Here is a 25,024-nt window from a genome sequence, read left to right as displayed (position 1 = left end):
CCAGAGTACAGGGCTCGGTGTAAAGCTCATTCCTTCGACCAATAAACGCAAATCTGACCATCACCCCTGGTGAGACAAAACCGCGACTCGTCTGTGAAGAGCACTTTTTGCCAGTCCTGTCTGGTCCAGCGACGGTGGGTTTATGCCCATAGGGGATGTTGTTGCCGATGATGTCTGGTGAGGACCTGCCTTACAACAGGCCTACAAGCCCTCAGTCCAGCCTCTCAGCCTATTGCGGACAGTCTGAGCACTAATGGAGGGATTGTGCGTTCCTGGTGTAACTCGGGCAGTTGTTGTTGCCATCCTGTATCTGTCCCGCAGGTGTGATGTTCGGATGTACCGATCCTGTGCAGGTATTGTTACACGTGGTCTGCCACTGCGAGGATGATCAGCTGTTCATCCTGTCTCCCTGTAGTGTTGTCTTAGGCGTCTCACAGTACGGACATTGCAATTTATTGCCCTGGCCACATCTGCAGTCCTCATGCCTCCTTGCAGCATGCCTAAGGCACATTCACGCAGATGAGCAGGGACCCTGGGCATCTTTCTTTTGGTGTTTTTCAGAGTCAGTAGAAAGGCCTCTTTAGTGTCCTAAGTTTTCATAACTGTGACCTAAATTGCCTACCGTCTGTAAGCTGTTAGTGTCTTAACGACCGTTCCACAGGTGCATGTTCATTAATTGTTAATGGTTCATTGAACAAGCATGGGAAACAGTGTTTAAACCCTCTACAATGAAGATCTGTGAAGTTATTTGAATTTTCACAAATTATCTTTGAAAGACAGGGTCCTGAAAAAGGGACATTTCTTTTTTTGCTGAGTTTATGATAGTAGCTCTGATGACCAGAAAAATCTGTACAGTTATGTGACCAAAAACGATCATGGATGGACCCAAACCAGGACCCATTACAACCAAACCTTACTCTTATATATGCATCCTCATAGAGAGAAAATAAGTCTTATTGAGAACAAAATCTTGTTTTAGATGAGTCTCTCACAATTAGGACAGTCCTGTCTATGAGTGTATCTGTGTGAGCGGGGACGAGGGAGTGGAATAACAGGCTAAATTGTGAGTAGGATGTGAGCACCCAACTCTGACCTCCCTCCCCACTGCTTCCTCTCCCAACTCCCTGGGTGGGACTTCCCCCAGGCTGCTAGAAATCACACATATCTACTGTTCTCATGACCATTGTCTTCAATTATGCTTGCAATGCATTCTCTCGCTCTCTGCCTGGCTAGTGTTTCTCTAGTTAGTAGTCTTAGGGACTGGGACTGAGAGATAACATTTATTGCCTGGTTGGCTGGAGTAGCAGGGAGGGAAATCTGTCAGTTTGTTTCAGTTGGGTTTCTGCCATGGTAGATATTAATCTGCTGTTTTTAAGCAGGAAATGAAAAATAATCCTTAAAACACATAAAAAGGGTGAAACAGTTAATGAATCCTCTGTCATAACAATAACACTGTGGTATGTCCCTGTTTTCTTTTATAACCTTCTCTTATTATGATCAGAGTGACTGAGGATTCGAGAGAGATCAGGCCTTGCTAAGAATTAAATGGCGCATTCGGGAAAATAACAAATCATGAATACATGTAGAATAAATTACGGAAAATACGTCAGCATAGTCCAAGAACGTTGTGACATTTTCTGCCTCATACGTGTCACTGAATTTGACATAGCTCATAATGTCATATCCCATCATAAAGCATTCTGCATCACACACAATATGTTGACAATAGGTTTGGACGAGTACACTTTTCCGTGCACAAGAGAGGCATTGAAAAGGACACATGGCTTGAATTTGTATCAGTGAATTGTTTGCCTGTGGAGAGGCCTAAAACAGCTTTAAGCTTTATGAAGAAGAGGAGGCTTCTATCTGACGGAACTCTATCTCTATAGTATCAACCCCCCCAGGAAGCGTGTGCACCAGTTCAACCATGGAAAGTTTACACTGCTGCTGAACAGATCAGTGTTTACGTTGGGGCCACCTCAGTAGGAAGCAGTGTAGCAGCAGTAGAAGCAGCAGTGGTGGGCTCCGGATCCCTGTGTCATCAGATGAGTCACTTTTTCCATTTGATAAGTACAAAGCAAACAGTTTGATTCCACTGTTATTGGCAGGATGTGACTCTGCTCTAGAAGACATCAGAGAGTTGTTGAAATTCCAAAGGAATGTTATAATGGTTAATTGACTGGCTATGATGTGGGTTAGTAGTGTATGTATGTATGGAAAAGATATGCTGGTTCTGTAATTTCCATGGGAAATGTGTGTTGGACCTCAGCTGCTGGTTGAGGATACATGAGGCCAAAGTGCTGATAACAGGATGGGGGTTTGGTTTCAAGCAGGTTTCCTCCCATAAAACACACACTCATCACTTTTACTGCTGGGACTGACAGTCAGCGTAAAAAGTTGCCCTCTTGCTTTACAATGAGCATAACTGAATGCTGGATCAGGTCCAATACAGATGTTTTTATCTCAATATCAAAATCAATTTTGGGGTAACAATTAAGCACCTTAGTGTGATTGTTTTCAATTAAAATGGTCAAAAGGAAACAAAATCGCAATTTCTCAAGCAAAAATGTTGCTAGGACTGTCTGGGAGTGGTCTGAGTGTAGAGGGGAAAACTGAAAAGTAGCTGTTATTGGCAGAGAGGGTTGGAACTCTCTTTCTTATTGGTCTATTAACTAATTTACCGCCTGGGATGTCACAGGCAGGTCAAAAATCCATCCCAACAAAACAGGCTGAAATTTCAGGCAGTCTTTTAAAACAGCTCTTACACTAAAAGGGCATTATCATCGTTTTCACAATTTCACAGTATTATTTCAACATCATAGTGTGGAGATATATATAAAACACAGGCAAATTCCATTTTTGACAGCACTGGGACTTTAAAGCTATTTGGGAAACGTTTCTGCATAGTGTGCAATGTATCTCCGTAACTCTATCATGATTGCCTCAAATCAGTTTATTTGGTGCCATACTCTAATATACTCTTCTTTGTATACAAGAAAGAGATGGAAATGTGTTATCTCGCTGTCCCCTAGGGCATTAAAATAGCCAGAAACCCCTCATTATACGTACTTTGAATTGCTGTGGGTTCAAAGATGCTATCTGTCTCCAGATAACAGGAGATACTGTGTGTTTTAACATAGCACAGAATGGGTGACTTGTTTGCGCTTTTGAGATTTCAGTCATCTATTTCATGCCAGTCACACCATAGACTAATGAGAGACATGTTCTTCTGGCAACAAATACAGTAATATTGCACAGAGACACAGAGGCACAGAGGCTATCTGTTGCTGTCACTTTTCTGCCTCCCCTGACAAAGACTTAACAGACAAACACTCATGAAACCTCCCTCTCTCTCAATTAGTGCCTGATCACAGCTCTCATTCCCAGCATGCAGGGATGTCACGGACTGCTGCCTCACTGCCACTGCAAATATCAGACTTCACATGGTGGTCAGCTGCAAACTCTCACACTTTTTGTACCACGTTACCATGGGAACTGCGAATCAATCAATTTTTTTACCCAGCTACACCACAGTCCCCACTCATTGTGCTAGTATACATATCTGTAGAGTCATGTAAAACCTGGGAAGTGTTATTAAATGCTGAGCTGCAGCAGATTCCTGAGCCTACCCCAGTGGAGCCATGATACAGTGTTCTCATTGAGCCGGGTCTGAAACAAGTTAAGTAGAAAGCCCTTTTTCCTGTTTTCTCGGTCACATGATTCTTTTGTCACTATGATGGGATCACAACCTGAAGGTTCTCAGAGAGCACTTGGGTGTGCTGTCGGCATTTGATCTCTATTGTTCACTCTTTCCCTCTACAATTTGCTGAAGGAACAAGATACAGTTTCTTTCTCCTCTCCATAGAAAGTACCTCGTTTATGGAACTCCATTGAAATGTGACTTTTTGCCTCTTTGTACAATTGAGTTTCATCAATTGAGTTTGTTGAAAGACTCTCATAGATAGATTCCACTGGGCACACACTGGTTGAATCAACGTTGCTTCAACGTCATTTTAATGAAATGACATTGAACCAATGTGGAATAGACGCTGAATCGTGGGATTGCTCATAAAAAAAACTAATCTAATCATATTTTTTATTCATATTTATAAAGGTGGATGGTTAAAACATTAACTTCAGTGATTATATTTGTTGGGGGTCTTGTTTGAAGGATTATGTTTTTTGTAAATGAGAACGGTGTAATTGATGAACTAATGATCATAGGAGAGCAGTGGGAATGGGGACATTGGGTCAGTCACTATCTAATCGAGATATGCTGGGGTCAGCATGGCGTCTTCTTCTTAACATATTTTACTGATTGTATCTGGCCTACATATGACCATTTGTTTTGGCATCTTGGGAAAATGTCCTGGGTACTGGCATATCTTACTGTCATGGTAATGACACTGTATACATTGTGTGCATTTTATTAAAAGGCATCCGTCAGCTGTTTCCTTCTAATTTATAGTTTGGTAAGAATACACAGAGATCCTCTTGGGGCTAGCCCTTTTTTTTCTTGGGGAAACACTATTGTTATGTGGTTACTCTCTGCTATTCTTTCTTTCTCTCCTTTGTTTGGTTGCACTGTATTTACACTATATTTGTATTGTGTAACACATCAGGAACAAAAGACAGAACAAACTGTAATATACACCCACTTTATCTAGGATCACAGCCTGGTCTCATAGACTAGAAGTAAAATAGTAAATGTAAACCTGGGACACTCCAATTAGTTCGAAAGGTTACGTTTGGTATGGTTACATAAGACAGATGGTTACTTAAAGCAAAAACAAAAGTATGGTGGTTGGGGGTATGACATGAATGTCAAGCAACCCAAAGGTTGCGAGTTCGAATCTCATCATGGACAACTTTAGCATTTTAGATAATTACCAACTTTTCAGCGACTTACTACTTTTTAGCTACTTTGCAACTTCTTAGCATGTTAGCTAACCCTTCCCTAACCCGAACCCTAACCTTAACCCTTTAACCATAATCCTAAACTTAACGCTAATCTTAACCATAACCCCTAACCTTAACTCCTAGCCTAGCTAGAATTCATAACATATCATACATTTAGCTAATTCGTAACATATTGTACGTTTTGCAGATTCGTAACATATTGTACATTTTGCAAATGTTTACATATGATACGAATTGTGACTTGTAATATATTATACAAATGGGTGATGGACATCCACAAATTATTACATACCATACGAAATGTAATATATCATAGAGTGTTGGGCCAGTAACCGAAAGGTTACTGGATTGAATCCCCGAGCTGACAAGGTAAAAATATGTCATTCTGCCCCTAAGCAAGTCAGTTAACCCACTGTTCCCCGGCGCCGAAGATGTAGATGTCAATTATGGCAGCCCCCCGCACCTCTCTGATTCAGAGGGGTTGGGTTAAATGCGGAAGACACATTTCAGTTGAAGGCATTCAGTTGTGCAACTGACTAAATATCCCCCTTTCCCTTAAATGGAGTGTCTCTGATTTACGTAAAGAATAATACCAAATGCTCTGAGACCAGGTTGAGCTTCAGCAAAAACCTCATTACAAACAATCTCAAGTATCTACACTGACACCCAAAGTTGTAATTCAACAGATTCCACTAAAAGCATAGTCTTTGGTAGCTGACCTCAAATAACAGCAGCAGTAGGAGCAGCAGTATCTCGACTAGCTGTGTGCTGTGATAGGAAACGAGATATGCCACTGAGGCAAGATGGAGAGATTGGGCCTGTGTGCTGATTACTACCAGGTTCCCAGGGTCTTGTCTCTCTCTGGGGAGAGACCTGATCACAGCTTGGGTCTCCCCACTGTCATTACTGCCAGTGAGTGCCACAATAGGTCAGGGAGATGAGATAACATTGTGGGTGAGGAGCAGCAGGTGAGAAGCTCAACAGGGCATGATTAGGTATCTGGGTCCCAGAGTGTAGCATTGCTGCTGGCCTCAGGGGTTATGACTCACCATCTGCCACAGAGAATTCCTCCTGCTCAGAGCTCAAGCCAAGGGCCAATTCAACAGGGAAACAAACTGTTTGTGTTGTTTTGGCTTTGGTTTGTCTAGTTTCTTTGTCTCTTTTTGTAAACAGATGAATGATAATGAAAATGCTTTCAAAAAGTTACATCTATAGTAGTGTCTGTTTATCATAGCCTTAGTGGCAGACTACATCCTAAGGAAAAACAGATTTGTAGCATTTCAGATTTATTCTGTCTATATAGTCACAGGAGATGACCTGTAAAACACAATGCATAAACAATGAAAATGGAACCTGTGTTTCTGCCAGTCAGATATGTGGCCCACATTATATGGGTTTTCAGATTCTCAAATTCCAGTAGGTTTACAGGACCATCAGTCACTGAGAGCACACCCCAGGGATGCTCTGATGAAAGCCATGTTGGATGATTCACACACATGACCCCAGTCTGCTAACGCTGGGTACACCCTGTACCTTGATCTCTGACCCCAGCGCCTGTTTGATCTGAGACCCTGGTGTAAAATCAGAGGTGCCCATCACACCCACACATGCCAGCCATCCGTCCGGTCTGACAGGCAGACACGGCAGAACCTGGGAATATTGAATTAGGACCTGCTGCTTTGACTGGAAAGTAGGAGCCAGCTGTTAAGAGGATGAGGCTGGCCCCATGCCCCATCTCTGACCAGCCAGCTTCAAGAGCAGCTGGTAACAGCTATCAGCTTTCACTGACAGACCAGGTGAAGTATAATCATTGTGCATTTCTATTAACTATTTCACTGCTCAAAACAAACGTGTAACTTTGTTTTGAGAGTAAATTCACCAAATTTGAAGTACCTGCATTTTCATTTGCATTGATTTATAAATAAACCTTTACCATTGAATACGGAAATGAAAACTTTGATAAGATTATGCTCACTTAATGGATGCAACTCAAGCCATTTCATAACCAAAATTCAGAGATTGATTTATGGTATGGATATCACATTTTGATGAAATGAGAGAATGGTAAGCCCCATCTGCAAAACCCATTCTAATCAGTTAAGGAGTCGACCTCACACTTGTAAATGCACTGCTGTTGTTGGTACCAGACACCTCAAGCCATGACCAGCACCTCTGACCTTTGCCTCATGTATTCTGACATGCTAATGATCAGCACATCAACTACTTTCACTGGCACCAAACATCCTATATCATCTGCTTTTAAGGGGCGGCAGGTAGCCTAGTGGTTAGAGCGTTGGGCCAGTAACCAAAAGGTTGCTAGATTGAATCACCAAGCTCAGAATATCTGTCGTTCTGCCCCTGAATAAGGCAGTTAAGGCACTGTTCCTAGGCTGTCATTGTAAAAAAGAATTTGTTCTTAACTGACTTGCTTAGTTAAAATAAGTGTGTAAGATATGCATATGATTGTCTGTTATTCTATTGACACCCTTGTCTTTCAATAGAAAGTTGTTGGACACAAATATAGTTGATTTGATCCAGGGACAGTGGATATCCTTGTGCACATCTGAAGGGCTGATGCGTTGTCCAGATGTGGTGTGTGACCCGGCGCTGACCCACAGTGCCCCAGAAGACTGCCCAAGCCTGGAAAATGTACTCACCTTTGAGAAACAGAAAAGCGTACAGCTAGACATCAGCATAGCAAATACTTCCTAATGATTTTAAACATCTCAAGAGAATGACAAACATCAACAAAGATGAGAATAAAAACTGCATTAACATACATATCAGAAGTACAAATGTTCCTGTATGATTACAAACACATGTTGAGAGTCCTCTACAACAACTCTTAACATTCACATAATCATACATAAGCCACCAGGGCATCATAGTAAGACAATATCCTCCTCCTACGTGCAACCTCAGAGTGCAGTACCTTGACAGCTCTGTGTTGATAACCCAGTAGAGCAGAGGACTCAGCCCCTTCCCCACCCCCGCCTCTATGCTGACAGAGGGCAGGGGGCCATCTGAGGGGCTGCTGATGCCAGGGTCCATGTTCCACTACGTTACGGTATACAACCCCACTCTGCTCCCATCTGCTCAAGTCATCGGGCCTCCTCCACCAATGCTGGAAAAGAGTTTGTGTGCTGCTTGCTGACATGTCAAAACAAACCAAGAAGAGGGCTCAGTGCAGCACCGTGACCCCTCCTGCCGCCTGCCCAGACCCCTGCTGGGACACCATAAGGCCTGTGTTGTACTTTCAGACATGACCCTTACGGAGATGACCCTCAAGACTAACATCCCTGTTGCTGAATGGACAAGTAAGAAAACCTGTGTGCATGCTCAATGACACTAGGTAAACATGTAAACCTGCAAGGCACTGGACTGTTAATTGGTGGACAGTAAATAATGTGGAGAGGAAAGGAAGCCAGGCAATGCAGGGCAGTGATCTGCTGTGGTCTGTAGTGCCATCCCGCTGGGAACAAACTGGTTGAATCAACAATGTTTCCACGTTATTTCAACAACAAAAAGAAATGTGATGACGTTGAATCAATGGGGAAAACTGACTGGTTTTGCAAAAAGTCATCAATGTAAAGGGATTTCAGGGATTCCTGTACTGCCCCCCCCAAATCCAATGGCACGGATAAAATTATTGTTGATTTCACATTGAATTTGCGCTCGCTGACAACTCAATAAAATGTATGTCAAAACTAGATGTTCAAATGATGTCTGTGCCCAGTGGCATGCCACCGTTTAGAGCAGCTCTCTCTCGCCCCCCTAGCAGTCTAATCTGAACCTGCTAGGGCAGCATGGGCCCAGGTCACATGCCTGTAATTGATGGTCCATTCACTTCTAACCCTCTCAGTAGTGCTAAGCTGCACCTTTTGGGACTTTTTCCAGCTGGAAAGTGTTGAGCTTTTTAGCAGAGAAATTAGATGGACAGGGACAGGTTTGCCCTGGGCCCGCTTTCAACAGTATCCTCACCTGGAGAAATAGCTCGATTTTCCATCAGTGTGTTACATAGAAATGATCTCCACTCCATCAGGATGTTACATAGAAATGATCTCCACTCAATCAGGATGTTACATAGAAATGATCTCCACTCAATCAGGATGTTACATGGAAATGATCCCCACTCCATCAGGATGTTACATAGAAATTATCTCCACTCCATCAGTGTGTTACATAGAAATTATCTCCACTCCATCAGTGTGTTACATAGAAATTATCTCCACTCCATCAGGGTGTTACATGGAAATGATCCCCACTCCATCAGGATGTTACATAGAAATGATCTCCACTCCATCAGGGTGTTACATGGAAATGATCCCCACTCCATCAGGATGTTACATAGAAATGATCTCCACTCCATCAGGATGTTACATAGAAATGATCTCCACTCCATCAGGATGTTACATAGAAATGATCCCCACTCCATCAGGATGTTACATAGAAATGATCTCCACTCCATCAGGATGTTACATAGAAATGATCCCCACTCCATCAGGATGTTACATAGAAATGATCTCCACTCCATCAGGATGTTACATAGAAATGATCTCCACTCCATCAGGGTGTTACATGGAAATGATCCCCACTCCATCAGGGTGTTACATGGAAATGATCCCCACTCCATCAGGGTGTTACATAGAAATGATCCCCACTCTATCAGGGTGTTACATGGAAATGATCCCCACTGGAATGGGCTGTACTGTACAGTACCAGTAGACAGACCATGTAGATGTTTGTTTAGTGGAGACTTACAGCCACATTACTCACAGCTCAAAAAGTAGCAAATCTCATGAGTCAGGTTACCTAACTAATGATACAGTGAAGATTGAGACATGGAAGAAAATACAAATTAGATGAGATTGTAGCGAGAGCAAATGATCTAGATAGTTTGGCATCTTAATTGAACCTATACAAAATATTGAAAACTTACAAGAAGAATCATTCAGTCCCATTCTACCCACCGAAAACAGTTTCTGACTGAGAAGGAACCAAAAGACGAGAACAATATAGAATATCTGCATCTTCTTCCTGTCTTTTTGCATTGTTAACATTTATTTTAGAGTTACAATGAATTATATGGATCCCCCAGTGAGTCATTGGTATTGAACTAACAGCTGCGGCAGGTGTGAGCGCAAGATGCACGTATCAACATGGACTAACAATGAGGTACACTCCATAACTGACAGCTTTAACTGCCATGTAATAAATGAAACAGATATGCTTTGAACTGCTGCAAGTGGTTGCTTCTCAAGTTGTTACATAAGTTAATATTTCCTTGCTTGATGGCATTGTTGTGTGCGCCTAGGATAATGATATCAGTCACTGGAGTTCCCCCTGTTTGCCAACGGTTTGGTCAGAAAACCTGCAATACAAAGTTAATGTACACAAAATCAGAAATGGGTAACTTCCCACTGGGTACAAACTGGTTGAATCACCATTTCCACGTCATTTCAATGAAATTACGTTGAACTAACGTGGAATAGACGTTGAATTGACATCTGTGCACAGTGGGTTACTGTACCATGGTTATATGTATTTTTATCCACTACAGAAACTAAATCAAGCTGGATTTATGAAAGAGATTTTAATTAAAAGCCTTATAAAGATGATATCATAAAATATTCAAGTATTCTTTCGCAAAACGCATTGCAAAGGTCAACGGTTATATCTATTTTATGAGGATAGAACAGTGGTGACACTGTTCCACACCTTAAAAACCTCCACATCCTTTGATCTCCTGTAATTTATGGACCTATCCTCATCAGACTGAGACCTGTGTTTATGATTCATAATAAAACCATCTCTATAAAGTCTCTTTAGTTACAGAATCCTCCATCCTCCACGGAAAACTATAGGGGCTGATTTCCTTACTTGCAATTGATTGCCTTAGCAAATCACCAACTAACACCAAAACAATGGTGCGTGGTGACCATTGTAAAAATGAGGCTAACAACTATTTGTCAGTGATATAGTGAGCTCCAATTTGAGGGTATTTTCATCCATATCGGGTGAACCGTTTAGAAATTACAGCACTTTTTGGAGTGCCTTTTATTTAAAATATTTGAGAATAATTTTGTAAACACTTCTACATTAATGTGGATGCCACCACGACTATGGATAATCCTGAATGAATCGTGAATAATGAGAGGCATAAATATCATACCCCCCCAAAAAATGCTACCCTCCTCTGTTAATGGTAATGGTGAGAGGTTCGCATGTCTTGGGGGTATGATATAAAATGCTACCCTCCTCTGTTAATGGTAATGGGTGGGGTTCGCATGTCTTGGGGGTTTGATCTTTGAGCTTCTGTAACTTTCTCACTCATCATTATTCACGATTCATTCAGGATTATCCGTAATCATGGTGACATCCAGAAACATATTCTATTCTTATTTACAATAAACTGTATCAAAAATGATACAATACATTATTTACCATTAATTTCTATTGGGCACAAAATAATCTGAAACACAACTGTTATAGTGTGGACACTATATAAATAATTACATGGTTATTATTGGCATTGACCGTGACCTGTCCCCTTTGATGATGTCATCACTAAGAGTCAGATCTGTGCAATGTGATTCTACCACTGGTTGAGTGGGCTATATAGTTCTGCTATTTTTGTACTGTTTGTACCTGGCTGTACACCTTTTAGTTATTGTTGAAAGTAAAGGAAAGTAATATTGAAAGCGTGTGGGCATTCCTTGTCAAGTTACTACATCTTTTTGGCGACGAGGATGGGATTCAAAAGTACCCAGAGATTTTCAAAGATGAACTGGGCACACTGCAGGGCACTGCAGTTAAGCTGTTCGTGGATCCTCAGGCCGAGCCTCACTTTTTCAAGCCCAGGACAGTGCCTTACGCCATGAAAAAGAAAGTGGAAGATGAGTTGGAGCGGCTGCAGGAAGCAAACGTCATTACTCCCATTCAGTTCTCCCGCTGGACAGCTCCTATCGTTCCCGTTCTGAAAAGTGACGGCACGGTGCGTATATGTTGGGACTACAAACTCACCATCAACAGGGCCTCTAAGCTAGGAGGACCTCCACCATCTGGACCAGCTGTTAAAGAGATTCTCTGAGACAGGGCTGCACCTGAAGCGTAGCAAGTGCACATTCCAAGCACAGAGTGTGACATACCTAGGTCACAAGATCACAGCGCAGGGTCTGTGTCCTGTGGAGGACAAAGTCAGGGCAATCAAGGATGCTCCAAACCCCAAGAATGGGTCAGAGCTCAGGTCGTTCCTGGGCATGGTGAACAACTATGGTAAGTTCCTCCCTGAGCTGTCAACAGTGTTGGCTCCACTTTATCAGCTGCTCCACAAAGACTGTAAATGGAAGTGGGGGCCAGCACAAGAGAAAGCTTTCAAGGAAGTGAAAGCACTACTACAATCAGCACAACTTCTGGTCCATTTTGACCAAGACAAAGAGATCATCCTGTCGTGACGCCTCACCCTATGGCGTCGGGGCAGTACTCTCTCATCAGATGGAGGACGGTCAGAGAAACCCATTGGATTCGCATCACGTACGCTGATGAGTGCTGAGAAGGGTTATTCACAGTTAGACAAGGAAGGTCTGGCCATAGTCTTTGCTGTGAAACGCTTCCATCAGTACCTCTACGGTCGTCACTTCACCATATGCACTGACCACAAACCACTGATGAGCCTTTTTAGTGAATCAAGATGCATTCCGCCCATGGCTTCAGTAAGGATACAGCGCTGGGCCCTGACACTGTCAGCTTACCAGAACACTATAGTGTATAGAGCGGGGAAGGACAATGCAAACGCAGACGCGCTCAGCCGTCTCCCGCTACCAGAGATGCCTGCCACAACTGTGGTGCCTCCCGAGACAATTTTCCTAATGGAGAGATTGTCAAACTCACCTGTGAATGCCAAAGAGATCAAACAGTGGACAGACCGGGAACCTATCCTGTCCCAAGTGAAAAGATTCCTGATGCAGGGTTGGCCTCCTGTCATAGAGGATGATGGACTAAGACCTTATGCAAAGCGCAAAACTGAGCTGAGTGTGCAGGATGGCTGCATACTCTGGGGGTCCAGAGTGGTTGTTCCACTCCCTGGCGGTGCACAAGTCATGGATGAGGTCCATGAGGCTCACCCGGGTGCCTCCCGGATGATAAATTTAGCCAGATCTTACATCTGGTGGCCTAACATGGATCAGGAGGTAGAAGACCAAGTTAAATCATGTTCTGAGTGCCAGATCAACCAGAAGGTGGCGCCGCCCGCGCCACTACATCTGTGGGAGTGGCCTGACCGCCCATGGTCCAGGCTGCACATAGACTTTGCAGGCCCGTTCATGGGTCACATGTTCCTTGTCATGGTGGACGCGCACTCCAAGTGACTGGAGGCGCACATCATGAGCAACATCACAGCGACCACAACCATCGAAAAGCTTTGGCAGGTGTTTTCAACCCATGGTCTGCCGGACTCTCTGGTGTCCGACAACGCAAGAACGTTTACCTGTGTGTGACTTGTTCCAAGAATTCATGCGGAGAAACGGGATTCCCACATGTCTGCAGCTCCCCGTTTCACCCGTTTCACCCGGCCCCTCTTTCAGTGTGCAGACACTGAAAGAGGGGCACAAAAAGATGACTGGGGGAACCATCACAACTAAGCTCTCTCGGTTCTTGTTACAATACCGCATCACGCCACAAACAACAACAGGACAGGCTCCAGCAGTGATGTTAATGGGCAGAAAGCCAAAAGCTCACCTGGATCTACTGCGTCCGAACATCAAAGCACGAGTGGAACGGAAGCAGGAGAAACAAAAAGAGAGACATGACCACCACGCGAGGGAGAGACAGTTAAAACCTAATGACACTGTCTACATCCGCAACTTCACAAGCAGCCAACGCTGGTTGCCAGGTATCATTCTGAGTCAGAGTGGTCCCGTCTCCTTTGTGGTCAAACTGACTGATGGTCGAGTCATGCGCAGACACCAGGACCACCTCCGCCTGCGCTATGACAAAGACAAGACCATGTTTTCAGACGGAACAGCTGTGGGTGGTAGTATACAAGTTGAAACCCCACAGGAAACAGCATCTGAGGAACAGGGGCATTCAGTGGTTCCAGCAGAGGGTGATGGACATTCTCTCACAAACACCCAACCCGCTCCTGTGACCTCAGACCCAGCTCCACGCCTTACCTTTGTCTCGTTGCACACCAGGAGTACTGCGCCGATCACAGCGTGGTCACAAGCCTCCTGAAAGACTAACTCTGTAGTTGAGACTGAGAGACTCGTGGTGTTAGTGTTTGTTTGGAGCAGAAAGACCTAGTTGAAAAGACATAAGGACTGTAATTTTTTGTTTGTTTTGTTTACATTTACGGTAACACCAGCAGAAGTTCTACAGTGTGGTGTAGTAAAGAAAAGAAAACACTGATGTGGTTTACTTGTTAACCTTATGTTTTCCTTACGGGGGGGATTTAAATTGAGGGGGGAGAAGTGTTATAGTGTGGACACTATGTAAATAATTACATGGTTATTATTGGCATTGACCGTGACCTGTCCCCTTTGATGATGTCATCACTAAGAGTCAGATCTGTGCAATGTGATTCTACCACCGGTTGAGTGGGCTATATAGTTCTGCTATTTTTGTACCATTTGTACCTGGCTATACACCTTTTAGTTATTGGGTTGAAAGTAAAAGAAAGTAATATTGAAAGACGTGTGGGCATTCCTTTTCAAGTTACTACAACAACCAAAACAAACTGCAAATGCATCCAACAAGTTTGTATTGTCACAAGCTTTATGTAGTCACTTCGTGCTAGGAATATGGGACCAAATACTAACATTTTTAACTACTTTAATACACATATACAGTTGAAGTCAGACGTTTACATACACTTAGGTTGGAGTCATTAAAACCCAGGATTAAATGTCAGGAATTGTGAAAAACTGAGTTTAAATGTATTTGGCTAAGGTGTATGTAAACTTCCAACTTCAACTGTAAGTGAATTTTTCAGAATACTTTTGATTCCCAAAAGTGCTGTAATTTCTACATGGTTCACCCAATATGGATTAAAGTAACCTTAAATTAAAGCTGACAGTATGCATTTTAACCTCATAGTCATTGTATCATTTCAAATCCACTTTTGGACCTCACTGTAAGTGACGCCGCAAGTTTCAGAGTAGCATTAAAAAGAACAAAACCAGATGCACACTATGACTGCTCACAAAACAAACTCACTAAATGATGATTCATCTCTCTTGCCTCCCCTCAGTATGGATTCATGAGCACCTTGACCATTGAGGGGTCATGGTCAGGTCTCTCCTTCCTCTCCCTGGGGTGTCTGTGCGTGAGAGGAGCTATGGCCCACAGATCATCTCTGGGGCCTATCCTAACCCCATTACACAGTCCCCTGTCTATGGACGCCTACGGAGTGACAACCCCAGCGTTGGAGACAAGCCTTGCTGATGAAGTAATGCAGTTGGCCCTGTAGTTATTTTTTTATCCCAGTATTTAGAATGATTTCCATTGAACTGATGTGTCATAATCTTGGGAGTTGACAGAAACTCTACCCTGTTAGACATGTTTCATTTATTTATTTCTGTTACTACCTTTCTTGAGAAGCTGTATTGTATGCCATGATTCTGCAGTGATTAGGAGTCAGACAACAGTCTGGTAGAAGGTTTAGGGCTGGATTCAATCTGCATAGCTGAAGTATCGTGGAAGATCCGCGTTTACCGTGAATGCAGTCTCTGCGAACGCGGGAACATTGCCTTTAAACTTACAAAAATCTATAACGTGGATCTTCCTCGATACGAATTCAATCCAGCCCTTAATCTGTGACTAGGTCAAATGGGAGGTGGGCATTAGCAGAGTGGCCAAGGCTCAGGGATTCTATGGGATTGCAAGCTTCTTATGAATGCTGTCTAGCAAGGTCACTTATGGGTCTGGCTTCATCAGTGTGTCTACAATGTGAGAACATGCCCCACTCAGGCCCCTACCATGGCTGGACTCACTCACGTCACCACCATATGGTCCACATTCACATAGGCACTGGGAAAGCAGCAACCTCCGCATCATTATGTAAATGCAGACGCCAAGGCCTTGGTAGACCCAGGCAGCAAAGTAGACAGAAGCCCAGCCTGAGGGAGGGGCTGAGGGGGCTCTCTCATTCCCATGTAGAGACTGAGGGCTTGGCCATCACAATCAAAGCCACATGATATGCCTCAGCTGATGAATGCAGGCAATTTAGCATGTATTGCATATGTTTGGGTACGTTTTCTTCTGGATCTCAGAAGCCATTGGGCGTACAGGCCTATAGCAAAACACCTAGGAAACAATGGAACAAGCTGAAAAACAAGACAACCCTAGAATGAGTCCAACCAAGGACTTGTGTACATGATTTTGTGTGTGGGTTCAAATGTATATGGTCTCGTGGGAGAAATACTATCATTCAGACCAACCAATATAAAAAAAATCTCACATTGCCAGTTTGAAAGGGAAAGCCCCACTGGTATTTGGCAGTTGAAACATTTGATTTCTGAAAGCATTTATTTTGTATTCCACATTGATGTTTCTTTATATTCACATTGGGAGTTTCAGTAGCATGTCACTGTTCACAGCAGATCCCTCCCATAACTTGAGAATACCTGGAATGTATGCTGTGTGAACCATGGGTGACATAATCAACTTGCCTCAGCCTCAGCTGAATGTGACACACTAAATGTGAATGAATTTAAGGATAAAAATGACATGAGAATCATTGGTTTACTGTTATGGTACTAACAATACTTTTTATCATCTTTCTACACCCTATTTACATCCAGTCCCAGGATGGAAGCCAGTGTACTATTACGTCAAACCTTATCAGTACATTTTGTTTTGATTTAAAAATAGGTGTTTGTCACCCTCTGTTGGTCAAGCCCACACACTTGAGTCTCGACATGGATTTAGTTATCCACTAGGGGTCACTATTGTGTATCCATCTGACTTTTGAGACCAAGGTATATTGGTTTATATATAATTATAAACTGGATGGGTCCAGTCATGAATGCTGATTGCCTGAAAGCCGTGGTATATGGGAGTCAGTTGACGGATGGACAACGGAAAGAATTGTCTGGCAGAACACACAAGTCAGCCTCAGATATTACGCAAAACACACTCCTTTTCAGTTAATTGGCAAAGGTTCCCCATTGAATTGTACAAATGTAATTATTTAACAAAAGATAGGCCAGTAGACCAAGATACAGAACATTTTTTTTATTTCAGATACTTCAGAGCAGGTCAGCCTAGAAAGCCTTCCTGTCAATTGGTCTCATCTCCTGCACATCCTAGATTAGAACTTCTGGAACTGCTTCTTGGCTCCAGCGGCCTTTGTGACCTTGAGGACGTTGAACCTCACTGTCTTGCTGAGGGGTCGGCACTCTCCGACGGTAACAATGTCTCCGACGGAGACGTCTCTGCAGGGAAAAGGAGGGGATTATTGGAGCATAATCCTAAAGTGACCATGGCACTGCTTTTCTAGGAATAACATCAAGATAATCCAAGGGAAATTGAGAAACCACTGCCATCTCATGTGATAGGTAGGCCAAACTGCATCAGTGTAGCCATTAGGCAGTGTCGTCAGAGCCACATGGGCTTGGAAGACCATCGTGAGGAAAAACATCATTTGCAGCCAACATCAATCTGATTTAACGGAACTTCAACTGTAGTGCAACAGTGAGTTACAGCCATCCTTGCAGTAGGAAATGCACTAGCTAGGCAAGATCAGCCAATTATTGGATACAGCCTGGCAAGAACAAAAACATGCAAAGAAGAGGTTGAAAAGACTCGACAGAGATCCTCTTACCTGAAGGCAGGTGAGAGATGGACAGACATGTTCTTGTGCCTCTTCTCAAAGCGGTTGTATTTGCGGATGTAATGCAGGTAGTCACGTCTGATGACGATGGTCCTCTGCATCTTCATCTTGGTCACCACGCCTGAAAAGGCAGAATCAGGTCAATGTGTGGTCAATCTTAGAATACATCTAAGCACTGATCTAGGGATAGGAGTAAACCGTTGAATAGGGTGAGCATGGTCTTAGGGTCATTGCATCAGAAATGCCATAAGGCGTTGTCGTCATAACCAGAAGGCTTGGAAGACCATCGTGAGAAAAACAATTTTTAGTTCAGTGAGAAAATGGTCATAAAGGGCTCTAAATGCCAAAGATGAATGTTAGATGAATGTTTTACATCCAAACCAAAAACAATGAACAGCAAGGAAATGTAAAGACTAACCGGAGAGGATACGACCGCGGATGGAGACATTCCCAGTGAAGGGGCATTTCTTGTCAATGTAAGTACCGTCGATAGCCTGTTGAGAAAAAAAAAGTTACGTTCTCTGCAACTCCTTCCAAAACCCTCAAACCTGTCTAAAAAATAAACCATACTGAACAAAAAATAAACCCAACATACAACAATTAACCGAGTTAGTTCATAATGAAATCAGTCAATTTCAATTAATTGGGGCCTAATCTTCAGATTTCACATGAATGGGGAGGGGCGCAGCCATGGGCAGGCGTAGGCCCACCCACTGGGCTTCAGACAGAAATACTCATGTTTCATGAGTTGTCGTCAATTTTAGGGCAAAAGCTCTGGGGAACATTCCTGCAGTCAGCATGCCAATTGCACTCCCTCAACTTGAGACATCTGTGGCATTGTGTTGTGTGACAAAACTGCACATTTTAGAGGGGCCTTTTATTGTGCCCAGTACAAGGTGCTCCTGTGTAATGATCATAGTGATCAGCTTCTTGATATGCCACAGGTGGATGGATCATATTGGCAAAGGATATATCTTCACTAACAGGGATGTAAACAAATGTGTGCACAACATTTTAGAGAAATATTTGTGCATACGGAACATTTCTGGGGTCTTTTATTTCCGCTCATGAAACACGGGAGCAAAACGTTACATCTATTTTTTGTTCAGTATAGATGGCCAAAGCCCTCCTATAACTGCATCAGTGTTGCCATTTGGCAGTGTCGTCAGAGCCTCAGGCTTGGAAGACCATCGTGAGAAAAACATCATTTGCAGCTTTAAAGAGCGGTTAACCATACTAGCTAATTGACACTACAGACAAGGCTGTATTCAAAAAACAATTAAACAAATGTATCATACTGGCCATAAGGTGCACAACTGTAGTTTTAGGATAGTTTAGGTCGTTGGGTACATCACCTCTCTTGGGGTTTTGAAGCCTAGACCAACGCTCTTGTGGTAGCGTGGGAGCTTCTCCTTGGCCTCCTTGCCACCTTCACCAACCAGAACACGCTTCTTGTTCTGGAAGATGGTTGGCTGCTTCTGATAAGCCCTCTCGGTCTGTGGGGAAAAGACATAACCCCAAGTCAAAAAAAACATATATGCAGAGACTAACCCGTTGCTCCATCATGGATCTGAAAATACCCATCTTCAAGCTGCACTGCATCAGTGTTGCCATTAGGCAGTGTCGTCAGAGCCTCACAGGCTACGAAGACCATCGTGAGAAAAACATAATTTGCAGGTAAAAATAGACACTACTGTGCATTAACGTATACAAAATATTGTAAGTTAATTTAACAGAGAAGCAGTAGATCAGAAAGGGTGCACTAGCACGATTTACAATCTATGAAGCTGGCCATTATGAAAGTTCAGAAAAGTTTGAGATGGCTGCACTCAAAAGTAGAGCAAAATAACTAGATTACTAAAACAATAGCTATAACATTTGGAACATACAAGTTCAGAAAGTAGACCGCTGAGTTTAGCCAACGAAAGGGTGATATGGCTAGCAAGCTAGCCAAGTTGCCGTAAAAATGAACCTAACGGCTATAGCTTTTTCAGGACGTTAAGACTTCTCGCGCATACATTTATCTAGCAATGACATGTTTTAGCTATCAACTCTGCCATGAATCAGTAAACTTCGGTTATCAACTACAGATTAAGCATACGCACAATGTTGTAAAGGCCTAGTTAGCAAACCGCCTAGCTGGATCTCCGACAACGCGCTCCACAGCACAGGGCCTCGAACGCGACAGTCGAAACAACAATTGCGGGACCAAACTACAGTGAGATACTTCAATCTCATGCTCTTCGCTTAACCAAAGCTATTTATTGTACGCTACGATGACATGCTAGTTATTTTTCTGTCAAAAAGAAGCACATTAATTTCGCCACGCTGTTTTGCAAAACGTACTTGTGCATCCGCCATCTTTGCCAGCCGAGTCGTAAAGAGAACTAAGCATGCGCGCGACGGACCGAAGTCAGAAAGGTCAGGATATGACGTTTAGAAAGGGCAAGGCATAAACGGAACCTTGGATTACGTTTGTGAAAATATTTGTGTTCATTGCTGATTAAACTTGCTATACTCTTAGTGTTTTGTAAATTGACTACTCATAAATGTTATCGTCCCTCTGCGTAGTGCTCTTACAAGCTGGCATTCATGAACGAGCAACAGGAAGCCACTCCTCTGTTACTGTAAACATATGTCACATGACTGCAGGCGGAAGCATACTCCAAATAATCTTAGTAACGTTACAAGATGGCTACGCCGTCGGGAGGAGGCGATTCAGGTAAGTGACATAACTATGATAACAACAATCGATACGGAACCGTGGCACTGATATCGTAATTAGCGTGAGCCGGAACAAAAAGTATTTGTCACCGTTTAGTTGACTTGTTAAAGATTTGAGGTTTGTTGCTGGTTGGACCCAGCCGCGTCGAGCTAGCCAGCTGGTCAACTCGCTAGCATAACACCCAGCCATCCCATCTCTGAAACATGCCCATACACATAACTAGGTAAACTAGCTAGCTATCTATCTATCTGGGAAAGCTACATTATAGTTAACTTGTTTTCTTTTCTCATCAAGCTAGCTTGTAAGCCTGTAACGTCATTGTGATAGTCTGTAATAAACAGTTAATTGGTATATACATATACACCCCAAACATTCTGTTTTGTATTGGATATTCGGTTTTCACTCGTTAATAGCTATTGAACCAAGCATGCCATGACATGGAGTATTGTGACATTATAATCTGAATCAGGGGAGGATGGAGAACAATCGACACCTTCTGTGTGTTAATCTTAGATCTTTTTGAAGATTGAAATCTGATAAGAAAATGAGAGATTCACACAAAAAAGATACGGATTGTTCTCCATCCTTCCCTGATTTAGAATATATTTCCATTGTCATGACATGCTTGGTTCAATAGCTATTGGCGAAAGAAGCGAATATCCTATATAAAACAACCTTTACCGTGGTACTGAACCATATACCTACCGGCTCTCTAAAAAGTCGGTTTAACAATACTTTCCTGGGGATATTTTGTCTCAATGAAGATGAAGGACAAACCACACAGACGATCGGTATAGTAAGTTTAAATGTAATTTTATTCAACATTCTGGCAAGGAACATTTACAAGATTTTGCAGGTATTTGTTTCAAGCTGTTTAAACCAATTAATTGTTTATTACAGACTGATTCGTCAGACTAGTATGTGGGTGCTAGCTAGCTGTGTTTAATATGCATTTTAGTAATTTAGCGACGCTCCATTGTGAATTACAGTTAGTGCATTTGTCTTAAGATGGCTAGGTGGGACAACCACATATCACAGTCATATTAAGTACATTTTCCCTCTGAAGTAGCTATCAGCAAAGTAAGAGGGGGGGGGGGGGGGGGGCTGTGGGATTATTTAAGATACTCTTTGAAGGGGTAGTGTTTCAGATGTTTTCGGGAAGATTGGCAGGGGGAAGCTGGTTCCACCATTGGGGTGCTAGGGCACAGAAGAGCTTGGACTGGGCTGATTGGGAGCTGCCCTCCTGTAGGGCTGGTAGGGCCAGGTGTGGCAGTCCAATGAGTCGTTGTACTTCATTCTTAATTGTTGTCATTCCCGAAACGTCATTGCCAACTAACCTACCTGTAGTACATCTTGGTCCAGCCAAACTGTTACTAATGTCAGCTGAGAAGTCTACTTCTGAAAATGAGCCAGCTGGTGTTTTAACTTTCACATTAATTCATGTCACACTGAACTGGTCATGAGGCCTGCATACTTCAGTACCTACTTGTTCAAAAATATCTTTGTGTGTCACATTTCAATCATATTTAGCCCATTACATAATATATTTGTGACTGCCCGGTTTTGATATCACAGACACCCATATGTTAGCCTGGCTGACGCTGCCTATGTGACTCAGTCAGGAGGACTTCAAGAGTTCAGAGTTAGCCAGACTACCCAGACATAGGCATTGTCTTAAATTGCCTCTACCTGCAGTTGGTTTATGTCCTGGTAGTACTCTCACTCCAGTGCTGCTTTGTGTTCTCAGGTAATGGAACTGATCAGGTACTAGAACTGGGAAAAAGATTACTGACAGAGTGAGTATACCTTCTTGTTTACTCCTGAATTTGATCTTTATTCACATTTGTCTGATTTAATCAGGCTGTAATACACCATTTAATTTGTACATATAGCCTGAAACATTGGAGTCCAAATCGTAAATGTTCCTTACAAGCCAGAATGTTGAATAACATTACATTTGAACTTACACTACAGGTTGTCTGTGCAGTTTGTCCTTCAGCCACTCTAAATTTGAGACAAAATATCCACAGGGAAGTATTGTTTACCAGACTTTTTACTGAGCCGGTAGGTATATGTTTCTGTTGGCTTGTATTTTTAGTGTGTATTTTCAATCTTCTGACGAATGCGACGTAAACACATGCACAATATGTAAACAATAGCCAAGGGTCAGCGAACCACAGATCAGACGTTGCTCGCATTCATCTGACCTACCAGCTCTCTAAAAAGCCTGGTAAACAATACTTTCCTGTGGATATTTTGTCTCAAATTTCGAGCATCTGAAGGACAAACTGCACAGACAACCAGTAGAGTAAGTTCAAATGACATTTTTTATTAAACATTCTGGCTGAACATTTTATAAGATTTTGCACTCCAATGTTTCAGACTGTATATACCAATGAATTGTTTGTTACACCCTGATTAATCAGACAAGGATCACATTTACTAACTAGTTGTTTACCCGTGACCCTCTCTTCGCAGTTTCATCTACGAGCGGGTTCGTCGCCATGCTGACAGCAGTACTCAGTTGTCAGTGTCACGGACCCAGTTGGGCGGGAGTGAGCTGTGTGACCACAACGAAAAGAAACTGGCCCACTGCCTACAGCAAATTGGAGATGAGCTGGATAGCAATACACAACTCCAAAGGTATCTTAAACAAAGGACTTAGAAAGGGACTCCAGCTCTTTGCTTGAATCGATATTCACTTTGAATTGACCCCTGGAGTTTGTGCAATACTCAGAGCATCTCTCTTGTTTTTCCATTCAGTATGATAAATGATACTGCACTCCAGCCCAGCCAGGAGGTTTTTATGAGAGTGGCCTGTGAGATCTTCTCTGATGGGAAGTTCAACTGGGGCAGGGTGGTGGCACTCTTCTACTTTGCCTGTCGGCTGGTCATCAAGGTGAGGGTTGTCAGTGGTTGTGTTTTATTTAGCTCTCCTTTCTCTCTCAATCAATCTCTTGCTCTCTTGTCCTCCGTTAGACAAAGGAAACGGGGCTCATCTCAGTCGGAATAGATTCACTGTTTTGAAAACCGCAACGCTTGGAATGGAACTGCATTTTCTACGTTTTGGGATGAGTTGTCTTCTTCATTGTGTAATAAGACAGCATGGTCTTTCTCTCCTCAGGCTCTGTTGACCAAGGTCCCCGACATCATCAGAACCATTATCAGCTGGGCCACAGACTACCTGCGAGATCATGTGATCAACTGGATTAGGGAGCAGGGTGGCTGGGTAAGGAATCAGTAGATGTGCTTTCCCCACATTGACTTACAGGGTTCATTTTTTTTATAAATGTGTTTTTGAAATTGTAGTTGTAGTGATGGTTGAAGACAATGGTGTCTCTTCCTAATTCTTAGGAGGGAATCCGTTCCTACTTTGGCACTCCCACCTGGCAGACCGTGGGTGTGTTCCTCGCTGGAGTTCTTACCACTGTGCTGGTCATCCGCAGGATGTGAAGGGGAGGAGAGCCTGAGAGAAGAAAGGACAAAGAGGGAAGGACATAAGACTGGGAGGAGAACTGGGTAGTAGAGACAGACCTGATGTGAGGGTAAAGGGGAAGTGTTTCTGGAGAAGGAAAAGGTGAGGAAAAATAGAGTTGGGAATGGAAAAACAGCAACGTTTGGACCTGATCAACCACTCCTCTTTCCTGCCCTCCATCCATGGCAAAGGATCGAGTCAGATTCAAAGTTCTTCTTACCTCTGTTCCCTACACCGCTGAAAATGTGAGCGGCTCTTGACCGCACATACAGGAGAGAAGGATGGAAAGAGCTATATAGAGACTCGGCCAGGGCACATCTTTTAATTAATTTATTTTTATTTCTTACAAACAAACAAGTCGCTGCATGACATTTTGTTGCTTAAGTCTTATGACATGAACTGATGACATTAAATCATCCCCCCCTCAGGTTAGCCATGAGAATCTCCTATGCTTTCCCGCTGTGCTTTATTTCTGTTGCACTTCTCCCATTGAGTCTCTCCTTTTTCCTATCTGATCATTCTCTCCAGCCGTCTTCATGGTATGTCTTTGCTAGAGTATGCATTTTGGGGTGTGTGTCTGTGAGCATCTACGTGTGATCATAGGATCAACAGGTGTTCCAGGTGCGTGTGTGTGTGTGTGTGTGCGCGCAATTCTACTGCACACACACAGCACTGTCCTTCTCTCACAGATGTTTACCTCGCTCTCAGCATAGTGTTCAAAGTACTGTATTCTATGGTGGGCTATTTAAAAGTAGACTATACCATAATCCTTCACAATCAAATGCTCTTTTTATACACCTTGTTAATGTGTTAATAAATAAGGGAACCTTTTCTTATTTCTTTTAAGTTGTCAGTGCCTTCGTCCTTTTTTAATTTCTACAATAAATTGCTTTGATATTGTTCAAATTTTGTAACTTTTTCTATATATCTTTTGTAAAACTCTTGTCCCCTGAAACAATCTTTTTGCAGTGACAGTTTGTTTTTGTATGTTGTAATATGAACATAAAATAAACATTTTATGGATTGCGATCATTATTAAGCTGTGACATATTTGGGGAAAGATTGTGGGTTGTGA

At 42.8% G+C, this 25,024-nt stretch overlaps 2 protein-coding genes and 4 non-coding genes across 6 annotated transcripts; 1 reads left to right on the top strand and 5 right to left on the bottom strand.

Annotated features, from left to right (window-relative positions):
• Positions 1–17,136: 17,136 nt before the first annotated feature.
• LOC106601127 (40S ribosomal protein S11) lies at positions 17,137–20,360 on the bottom strand. The gene is made up of 5 exons (XM_014193076.2): positions 20,096–20,360; positions 19,105–19,245; positions 18,168–18,243; positions 17,741–17,870; positions 17,137–17,351 (listed from the first exon to the last, which is right to left on the bottom strand). The coding sequence occupies exons 1-5, from the start codon at positions 20,108–20,110 to the stop codon at positions 17,228–17,230; spliced, it is 486 nt and encodes a 161-aa protein (XP_014048551.1). The 5' UTR covers positions 20,111–20,360; the 3' UTR covers positions 17,137–17,227.
• LOC123741940 (small nucleolar RNA SNORD35) lies at positions 17,481–17,565 on the bottom strand. The gene has a single exon (XR_006769463.1). It is a non-coding gene; the product is annotated as a small nucleolar RNA SNORD35 (small nucleolar RNA).
• On the bottom strand, positions 17,976–18,061 carry LOC123741944 (small nucleolar RNA SNORD35). Its single transcript, XR_006769467.1, has one exon. It is a non-coding gene; the product is annotated as a small nucleolar RNA SNORD35 (small nucleolar RNA).
• Positions 18,881–18,962, bottom strand: LOC123741941 (small nucleolar RNA SNORD35). The gene has a single exon (XR_006769464.1). It is a non-coding gene; the product is annotated as a small nucleolar RNA SNORD35 (small nucleolar RNA).
• On the bottom strand, positions 19,342–19,425 carry LOC123741942 (small nucleolar RNA SNORD35). The gene has a single exon (XR_006769465.1). It is a non-coding gene; the product is annotated as a small nucleolar RNA SNORD35 (small nucleolar RNA).
• LOC106601126 (apoptosis regulator BAX) lies at positions 20,297–24,978 on the top strand. The gene is made up of 6 exons (XM_014193075.2): positions 20,297–20,471; positions 22,222–22,270; positions 22,953–23,117; positions 23,238–23,373; positions 23,599–23,703; positions 23,829–24,978. Exons 1-6 carry the CDS (start codon positions 20,441–20,443, stop codon positions 23,925–23,927), a joined length of 585 nt encoding a protein of 194 aa, XP_014048550.1. The 5' UTR covers positions 20,297–20,440; the 3' UTR covers positions 23,928–24,978.
• Positions 24,979–25,024: the final 46 nt, after the last annotated feature.

This window comes from Salmo salar, chromosome ssa03 (genome assembly GCF_905237065.1).
Source record: "Salmo salar chromosome ssa03, Ssal_v3.1, whole genome shotgun sequence".
Taxonomy (NCBI): domain Eukaryota; kingdom Metazoa; phylum Chordata; class Actinopteri; order Salmoniformes; family Salmonidae; genus Salmo; species Salmo salar.
Note: the sequence above shows the minus strand (reverse complement) of the source record. Positions and strands in the feature narration are given on the sequence as shown.

What these genes read in the sequence shown, in the direction of transcription:
- LOC106601127 (XM_014193076.2), bottom strand. An exon ending in GCTTCAAAACCCCAAGAGAG is followed by an intron (nt 18,244 to 19,104) that starts GTGATGTACCCA and finishes TTTTCTCAACAG; the next exon opens with GCTATCGACGGTACTTACAT. An exon ending in CATCTCTCACCTGCCTTCAG is followed by an intron (nt 17,352 to 17,740) that starts GTAAGAGGATCT and finishes TTTTCCCTGCAG; the next exon opens with AGACGTCTCCGTCGGAGACA.
- LOC106601126 (XM_014193075.2), top strand. Translation starts at nt 20,441, where the DNA reads ATGGCTACGCCGTCGGGAGGAGGCGATTCAG. An exon ending in AGCAATACACAACTCCAAAG is followed by an intron (nt 23,118 to 23,237) that starts GTATCTTAAACA and finishes TTTTCCATTCAG; the next exon opens with TATGATAAATGATACTGCAC. An exon ending in CCTGTCGGCTGGTCATCAAG is followed by an intron (nt 23,374 to 23,598) that starts GTGAGGGTTGTC and finishes TTCTCTCCTCAG; the next exon opens with GCTCTGTTGACCAAGGTCCC.